Below are 8,884 nucleotides of genomic sequence, written 5' to 3'. Positions count from 1 at the left end.
TTGTTACTAACGCTGCGATTAATAAATCCAAGTGTCCGATTTGCCTTATTACGAACATTTATGCATTGATCCTTTTGTTTTAAATTCTTACTAATCATAACTCCCAGATCCCTTTCGCAATCCGACTTCGCAATCACAACACCATCTAGCTCGTATCTTGTAACTCTATCATCATTACCTAACCTCAGAACTTTACATTTATCAGCATTAAACTGCATCTGCCAATCCTTTGACCATTTCAAAACCCTATCTAGATCAACTTGAAGTGATAGTGAGTCCTCCTCCGAATTAATTTCCCTACCGATTTTCGTATCATCGGCAAATTTGCAAATGTTGCTACTCAAACCTGAATCTAAATCATTTATATATATTATAAACAACAGAGGTCCCAGGACAGAGCCTTGAGGCACTCCACTTACAACATTTTCCCACTCTGACTTGATTCCATTTATACTAACTCTCTGTTTCCTTTGGTATAGCCATGCCCTAATCCAGCTTAATATAGCACCCCCAATACCATGAGACTCTATTTTTTTAATCAGTCTTTCATGTGGCACTTATCAAAAGCTTTGCTAAAGTCAAGGTATACAACATCGCAATCCTTACCACTATCAACTGCCTCAACAATGCTAGAATAAAAAGATAACAAATTTGTTAAACATGAACGGCCATTTATAAAACCATGTTGCGACTCAATTATTAATTTATGTTTTTCAAGATGAAGACGAATTTTATTTGCTATTATAGATTCGAGTAACTTTCCCACAATAGACGTTAGGCTAATTGGTCGATAGTTAGACGCAAGTGATCTATCTCCTTTCTTAAAAACTGGTATCACATTAGCAACTTTCCAAAACTCTGGCACTCTGCCTGACTCTATTGATTTATTAAATATGGTTGACAGTGGGTCACAAAGCTCCTCTTTGCATTCTTTAAGCACCCTAGCAAACACTTCATCCGGCCCTGGGGATTTGTTTGGTTTGAGTTTTACTATTTGTTTAAGAACATCCTCCCTGGTAACTGCTAAACTCGTCAACCTGTCCTCGTCCCCACCCACATAGACTTGTTCGGCTGAAGGCAGATCTAGATGCTCTAGATATTTCATCCCATAGGTGCTTTGCTTCCATTCTGTCTAAATTTGGTGGCCTATATATTACTCCTATTATAATATTATTAGCTTTTTCGTTTAATTCTATCCAAATAGTTTCTGTGTGTGGCTCTGTTTTGATTCCCTCTTTGAGACTACATTTCAAATTGTCCCTAACATGTATGGCTACTCCACCTCCTCGTCTAATATATCTATCTGTGTGAAATAGTTTAAATCCGTATATTTGATATTCAGCTAATAGTTCTCTATTTTCTACATTCATCCACGTTTCGGTAAGTGCAATAATATCTATTTTTTCTGTGCAGACAAGAGCATTTAATTCGTTAATTTTATTTCTTAGACTTCTACTGTTAGTGTAATATACCCTAAGTGAATTGTTATTTTGCGGACCTTCTCTTTCCCTGATCGTTTTGCCAATTCCTTTCTCCCACAAACACATACTTTTATTACCTCCTTCCTCCAAATCAATTCCCATACCTCTATCTACTAACAGTTTAAACCCAAACAAACACCTCTAACCACTTCTTCCAACGAGTTCGCAACAGCAACAACCCCAGCTCTCGATAGATGCACCCCATCACGAGCATACATTTCATTTCTTCCATAGAAGTGTTCCCAGTTGTCTATGAAAGATATTGCATTTGATTTGCAATATCTTTCCAGCCGGCAATTGACACCAAGTGCCCTCGATATCCATTCATTTCCCACTCCCTTTCTTGGAAGAATGCCACATATGATCGGGATTCCTCCCTTGCTCCTAACTAATTCTATGGCTGTTTTATACCTCTGAATCAGTTCCTCACTCCTAACTCGACCAACATCATTTCCTCCCACGCTAATGCAAATAATGGGATTGTTCCCATTACCAGCCATAATATCATTCATGTTGTTTATAATATCACCAATGCCAGCTCCGGGATAGCAAACCCTTAACCTGTTCCCCCTATCTCTAGCACAAAACGCTCTATCCAAATACCTTATCTGGGAATCTCCCACAACTAATGTTTGCTTAGGTACCTTTACTTTCTGAGGGGCCTGCGCTTCCTTTCTCTTCGTTGCTTTCCCTTTTGCGCGATCCGCAGTCTCACCACAGCACTCGTCCTCCAAAACGTCAAATGAATTAGAAGTTGCTATGGCGTTTGAAGGCGGCTTTATCAAAGTCTTCTTAAGGCCCCTGTCTTTCACAACTCTCCAAGACGAGGTCCCTTTGCGATAGGGAAAGGTGGTGAAGGATAGGGAAGGTGGTTAAGGATAGGGAAGGTACTGGTGAAGGACAGCCCGCCAAACACACCGAAGTACGACGTTGGTACAACGTTCGAACAAGTTTTAACAACTCCTAACCAGTTATAACAACCATTATAGCAAGTTATAACAAGGTTCTAATACATCATAAACACGTTAAGCCATGATGTAACAACTTTTATTTCAAGTTGTAACAAGCGGAAAATAGAGCCGGTTACGGTTTGTGTTTCCAGGGAGGGAAGTTGGTGAAGGATAAGGAAGGTAGTGGTGAAAGGTAGCGAAGGTGGTTAAGGATAGGGGAAGGTACTGGTGAATGATAGGGGAAGGTACTGGTGTATGATAGCGGAGGTACTGGTGAATGATAGCGGAGGTACTGGTGAATGATAGGGAAGGTACTGGTGAATGATAGGGAAGTTGATGAAGTGTAGGGAAGGTGGTTAAGGATAGGGAAGGTTCGGGTGAAGGACAGGGAAGGTACTGATGAAGGATAGGGAAGGTGGTGAAGGTTAGGGAAAGTACTGGTGATGGATAGGGAAGGGTCTGGTGAAGGATAGAGAAGGTACTGGTAAAGGATAAGGAAAACATAAGAACAAAGGTAAATGCAGAAGGCATATTGGCCCATACGAGGCAGCACCAACTTATAATCACCCAATCCCACTCATATACGTGTCCATCCCACGCTTGAAACAATCGAGGGACCCCACCTCCACTACTTTTCACGGTAACTGGTTCCCACAAATCAACAACCCGATTACCGAACCAGTAAATAACTTTTAAATAAGTTACATTTTGAATCCACATCGAAATCCCTTTTTACGTCGCCTATCGCTAGGTTCACGTCTCGCTCCAAGACCGCCCCCCCCATACCCAAGACTTTCCACTCTATTTATGAATAAAAAACATGAATGATATTATGACTGGAAATGGGAACAATCCCATTATTTTGCATTAGCCCAGGAGGAAATGATGTTGGTCGAGTTAGGAGTGAGGAACTGAATGAGAGATATAAAACAGCCATAGAATTAGTTAGAAGCAAGGGAGGAATCCCGATCATAAGAACATAAGAACAAAGGTAACTGCAGAAGGCCTATTGGCCCATACGAGGCAGCTCCTATCTATAACCACCCAATCCCACTCATATATTTGTCCAACCCATGCTTGAAACAATCGAGGGACCCCACCTCCACAATGTTACGCGGCAATTGGTTCCACAAATCAACAACCCTGTTACTGAACCAGTGTTTACCCAAGTCTTTCCTAAATCTAAACTTATCCAATTTATACCCATTGTTTCGTGTTCTGTCTTGTGTTGATACTTTTAATACCCTATTAATATCCCCTTTGTTATGTCCATTCATCCACTTGTAAACCTCTATCATGTCACCCCTAACTCTTCGCCTTTCCAGTGAATGCAACTTAAGCTTTGTTAATCTTTCTTCATATGAAAGATTTCTAATTTGGGGAATTAACTTAGTCATCCTATATTGGACACGTTCAAGTGAATTTATATCCATTCTATAATACGGCGACCAAAACTGAACTGCATAATCTAAATGGGGCCTAACCAGAGCAAGATATAGCTTAAGAACCACACCAGGTGTCTTGTTACTAACGCTTCGATTTATAAATCCCAGTGTCCTATTCACCTTATTACCAACATTCATGCATTGATCCTTTTGTTTTAAATTCGTACTAATCATAACTCCCAGATCCCTTTCACAATATGAACATACTACTGTGACCTGGTGGTCCCAGGCCTTGGCTGGAGGTACTACTGTGACCTGGTGGTCCCAGGCCTTGGCTGGAGGTACTACTGTGACCTGGTAGTCCCAGGCCTTGGCTGGAGATGGAGGTACTACTGTGACCTGGTAGTCCCAGGCCTTGGCTGGAGGTACTACTGTGACCTGGTGGTCCCAGGCCTTGGCTGGAGGTACTACTGTGACCTGGTGGTCCCAGGCCTTGGCTGGAGGTACTACTGTGACCTGGTAGTACCAGGCCTTGGCTGGAGATGGAGGTACTACTGTGACCTGGTGGTCCCAGGCCTTGGCTGGAGGTACTACTGTGACCTGGTGGTCCCAGGCCTTGGCTGGAGGTACTACTGTGACCTAGTGGTCCCAGGCCTTGGCTGGAGGTACTACTGTGACCTGGTGGTCCCAGGCCTTGGCTGGAGATGGAGGTACTACTGTGACCTGGTGGTCCCAGGCCTTGGCTGGAGATGGAGGTACTACTGTGACCTGGTGGTCCCAGGCCTTGGCTGGAGATGGAGGTACTACTGTGACCTGGTGGTCCCAGGCCTTGGCTGGAGATGGAGGTACTACTGTGACCTGGTAGTCCCAGGCCTTGGCTGGAGGTACTACTGTGACCTAGTGGTCCCAGGCCTTGGCTTGAGGTACTACTGTGACCTAGTGGTCCCAGGCCTTGGCTGGAGGTACTACTGTGACCTGGTAGTCCCAGGCCTTGGCTGGAGGTACTACTGTGACCTGGTAGTCCCAGGCCTTGGCTGGAGGTACTACTGTGACCTGGTGGTCCCAGGCCTTGGCTGGAGGTACTACTGTGACCTGGTGGTCCCAGGCCTTGGCTGGAGATGGAGGTACTACTGTGACCTGGTAGTCCCAGGCCTTGGCTGGAGATGGAGGTACTACTGTGACCTGGTGGTCCCAGGCCTTGGCTGGAGGTACTACTGTGACCTAGTGGTCCCAGGCCTTGGCTGGAGGTACTACTGTGACCTGGTGGTCCAAGGCCTTGGCTGGAGGTACTACTGTGACCTGGTGGTCCCAGGCCTTGGCTGGAGATGGAGGTACTACTGTGACCTGGTAGTCCCAGGCCTTGGCTGGAGATGGAGGTACTACTGTGACCTGGTGGTCCCAGGCCTTGGCTGGAGGTACTACTGTGACCTAGTGGTCCCAGGCCTTGGCTGGAGGTACTACTGTGACCTGGTGGTCCCAGGCCTTGGCTGGAGATGGAGGTACTACTGTGACCTGGTGGTCCCAGGCCTTGGCTGGAGATGGAGGTACTACTGTGACCTGGTGGTCCCAGGCCTTGGCTGGAGATGGAGGTACTACTGTGACCTGGTGGTCCCAGGCCTTGGCTGGAGATGGAGGTACTACTGTGACCTGGTAGTCCCAGGCCTTGGCTGGAGGTACTACTGTGACCTAGTGGTCCCAGGCCTTGGCTGGAGGTACTACTGTGACCTAGTGGTCCCAGGCCTTGGCTGGAGGGACTACTGTGACCTGGTGGTCCCAGGCCTTGGCTGGAGGTACTACTGTGACCTAGTGGTCCCAGGCCTTGGCTGGAGGTACTACTGTGACCTAGTGGTCCCAGGCCTTGGCTGGAGGGACTACTGTGACCTGGTGGTCCCAGGCCTTGGCTGGAGGTACTACTGTGACCTAGTGGTCCCAGGCCTTGGCTGGAGGTACTACTGTGACCTAGTGGTCCCAGGCCTTGGCTGGAGGTACTACTGTGACCTAGTGGTTCCAGGCCTTGGCTGGAGGTACTACTGTGACCTAGTGGTCCCAGGCCTTGGCTGGAGGTACTACTGTGACCTGGAGGTCCCAGGCCTTGGCTGGAGGTACTACTGTGACCTAGTGGTCCCAGGCCTTGGCTGGAGGTACTACTGTGACCTAGTGGTCCCAGGCCTTGGCTGGAGGGACTACTGTGACCTGGTGGTCCCAGGCCTTGGCTGGAGGTACTACTGTGACCTAGTGGTCCCAGGCCTTGGCTGGAGGTACTACTGTGACCTAGTGGTCCCAGGCCTTGGCTGGAGGTACTACTGTGACCTAGTGGTCCCAGGCCTTGGCTGGAGGTACTACTGTGACCTGGTGGTCCCAGGCCTTGCCTGAAGGAAGTACTGTGTCCTGGGGGATCCTCGTTATGGAAAGTTCTGTATCGAGGTAAACCCATCCCCCCCCGGTCGAGGGAGCACCTCGGGGGAACTACTGCGGACATACCCAGAAAGGCAAGTTTCAATTCTCTTAACACTGTATTTTTACCTAAAAGTGTTAAATATATATACATATTTTACGATGAACGTGTTCGCTGTATTGTGAAACAAATTGCTCATTTGAGAAGTTGAGAAGGCCAAACATTTTGGGCCTTCTCACTTGTTAATGAATTGCATTTAACATTATGTCAAATCTGGAACTTTGATCATGATGTAGCCTATGAAAACACAAAATGTGAATTATAATGAACAATTCCTGTTTCACTGAACCTCATCTTTCTCCGTGGTGTAGTGGTAAGACACTCGCCTGGCGTTCCGCGAGCGCTATGTCATGGGTTCGTATCCTGGCTGGGGAGGATTTACTGGGCGCAATTCCTTAACTGTAGCCTCTGTTTAACGCAACAGTAAAATGTGTACTTGGACGAAAAAACGATTCTTCGCGGCAGGGGATCGTATTCCAGGGACCTGCCCGAAACGCTACGCGTACTAGTGGCTGTACAAGAATGTAACAACTCTTGTATATATCTCAAAAAAAAAAAAAAATGTAATATCTCTAACGTTCAGACTTCAGTTTATAAGTAGTTTATTCTAGGTAATATTTAGCAATATACTCTAATCTGGCATTTCCTCAGATTATAAAACATCATAGAAACTTTCATTTGGGAATCTCTTCTACCAGAGATCATCCGAGAGAACTTTAGCAGCTGTTTCAAGCATGTGGGTGACAGTTGTATGAAGCAGGTGGGTGACAACTGTATCAAGCAGGAGAGTGACAACTGTATCAAGCAGGTGGGTTACAGCTGTATCAAGCAGGTGGATGACAGCCGTATCAAGCAGATGGGTGACAACTGACTCAAGCAGGTGGGTGACAATTGTATCAAGCAGGTGGGTGACAGCTGTATCAAACAGGTGGGTGGACAGCTGCAAAATGTAATCAAAAGCTTTCATTTGGGAATCTCTTCTACCAGAGATCACCGGAGAGAACTTTAGCAGCTGTTTCAAGCAGGTGGGTGACAGCTGCCAGGTGTTCAGCAAAGGTTCTCCACAGATGCTGCCGATCCTCCTCTGCTGCCTCTTCAATATCGGCGAGTGTATCAACTAATCCAGCAAATGCTGTACTTGAATATGCATCGTTCTTGCTGGGAGCAGTTATCACATGGCTGTATTGGGGAAGAGAAGATGTGTTAAGTACTGGTAGAATCTAATCATTGTAGAATCTAATTTAGAATCTAATCTTCCAGAGCAGACCTCAAGGGCAGACAGCTGTTCATTTTAATGCAAAATAGGGACTTCTCCTTCCAAGGCCCTCACTTTAAGACAGTCTTTGCGGACAACCTAAGGGGCACCCCTGACATTTTGCTGATCAACGGAGACTGATCTATTTCACTGCAAAGTGACCCCAGGCAAGAATGTAGGGTGTGACCACATCCCGGTGGGCACCATCCCGGTGGTCACCATCCCGGTGGTCACCATCCCGGTGGTCACCATCCCGGTGGTCACCATCCCGGTGGTCACCACCCCGGTGGTCACCATCCCGGTGGTCACCATCCCGGTGGGCACCACCCCGGTGGTCACCATCCCGGTGGTCACCATCCCGGTGGTCACCATCCCGGTGGTCACCACCCCGGTGGTCACCATCCCGGTGGGCACCACCCCGGTGGTCACCATTCCGGTGGTCACCATCCCGGTGGGCACCACCCCGGTGGTCACCACCCCGGTGGTCACCATCCCGGTGGTCACCATCCCGGTGGTCACCATCCCGGTGGGCACCACCCCGGTGGTCACCACCCCGGTGGTCACCACCCCGGTGGTCACCATCCCGGTGGTCACCATCCCGGTGGGCACCACCCCGGTGGTCACCATCCCGGTGGTCACCATCCCGGTGGTCACCATCCCGGTGGTCACCATCCCGGTGGTCACCACCACGGTGGTCACCATCCCGGTGGGCACCACCCCGGTGGTCACCATCTCGGTGGTCACCACCCCGGTGGGCACCACCCCGGTGGTCACCATCCCGGTGGTCACCATCCCGGTGGTCACCATCCCGGTGGTCACCACCCCGGTGGGCACCACCCCGGTGGTCACCATCCCGGTGGTCACCATCCCGGTGGTCACCATCCCGGTGGTCACCATCCCGGTGGGCACCATGCCGGTGGTCACCATCCCGGTGGGCACCATCCCGGTGGTCACCATCCCGGTGGGCACCATCCCGGTGGTCACCATCCCGGTGGTCACCATCCCGGTGGGCACCATCCCGGTGGTCACCATCCCGGTGGTCACCATCCCGGTGGTCACCATCCCGGTGGGCACCATCCCGGTGGTCACCATCCCGGTGGTCACCATCCCGGTGGTCACCATCCCGGTGGTCACCATCCCGGTGGGCACCACCCTCCAAGCTACCCCCTTCCGGTTTGTGGCACCTCACATCCGGAAGCACCTCACAGCTGGAGACCATGGAAGCTCAGGCCTATCACGCCTTTCTCGCTGATGATCCCATCCTTGACTCTGACAATCTCCCAACCCAAACAATCGACCACGCTGTCAACACCATCCACAACCACATCCACAAGAGCAGGCCGACCTCAGGGGCGCAG

At 49.0% G+C, this 8,884-nt stretch overlaps 1 protein-coding gene across 1 annotated transcript; it reads right to left on the bottom strand.

Annotated features, from left to right (window-relative positions):
• Window positions 1–4,066: 4,066 nt before the first annotated feature.
• LOC138372115 (filaggrin-2-like) lies at window positions 4,067–6,250 on the bottom strand. The gene has a single exon (XM_069337408.1). The coding sequence runs from the start codon at window positions 6,248–6,250 to the stop codon at window positions 4,067–4,069; it is 2,184 nt and encodes a 727-aa protein (XP_069193509.1).
• Between the last annotated feature and the right edge of the window lie 2,634 nt (window positions 6,251–8,884).

This window comes from Procambarus clarkii, chromosome 37 (assembly GCF_040958095.1).
Source record: "Procambarus clarkii isolate CNS0578487 chromosome 37, FALCON_Pclarkii_2.0, whole genome shotgun sequence".
Classification (NCBI taxonomy): Eukaryota; Metazoa; Arthropoda; class Malacostraca; order Decapoda; family Cambaridae; genus Procambarus; species Procambarus clarkii.
The sequence above is the reverse complement of the archived record's forward strand: the minus strand, read 5'-3'. Positions and strand labels throughout refer to the sequence as shown.

Excerpts from the sequence above, each read along its gene's own strand:
- LOC138372115 (XM_069337408.1), bottom strand. The coding sequence starts at position 6,250 with ATGGGTTTACCTCGATACAGAACTTTCCATAACGAGGATCCCCCAGGA.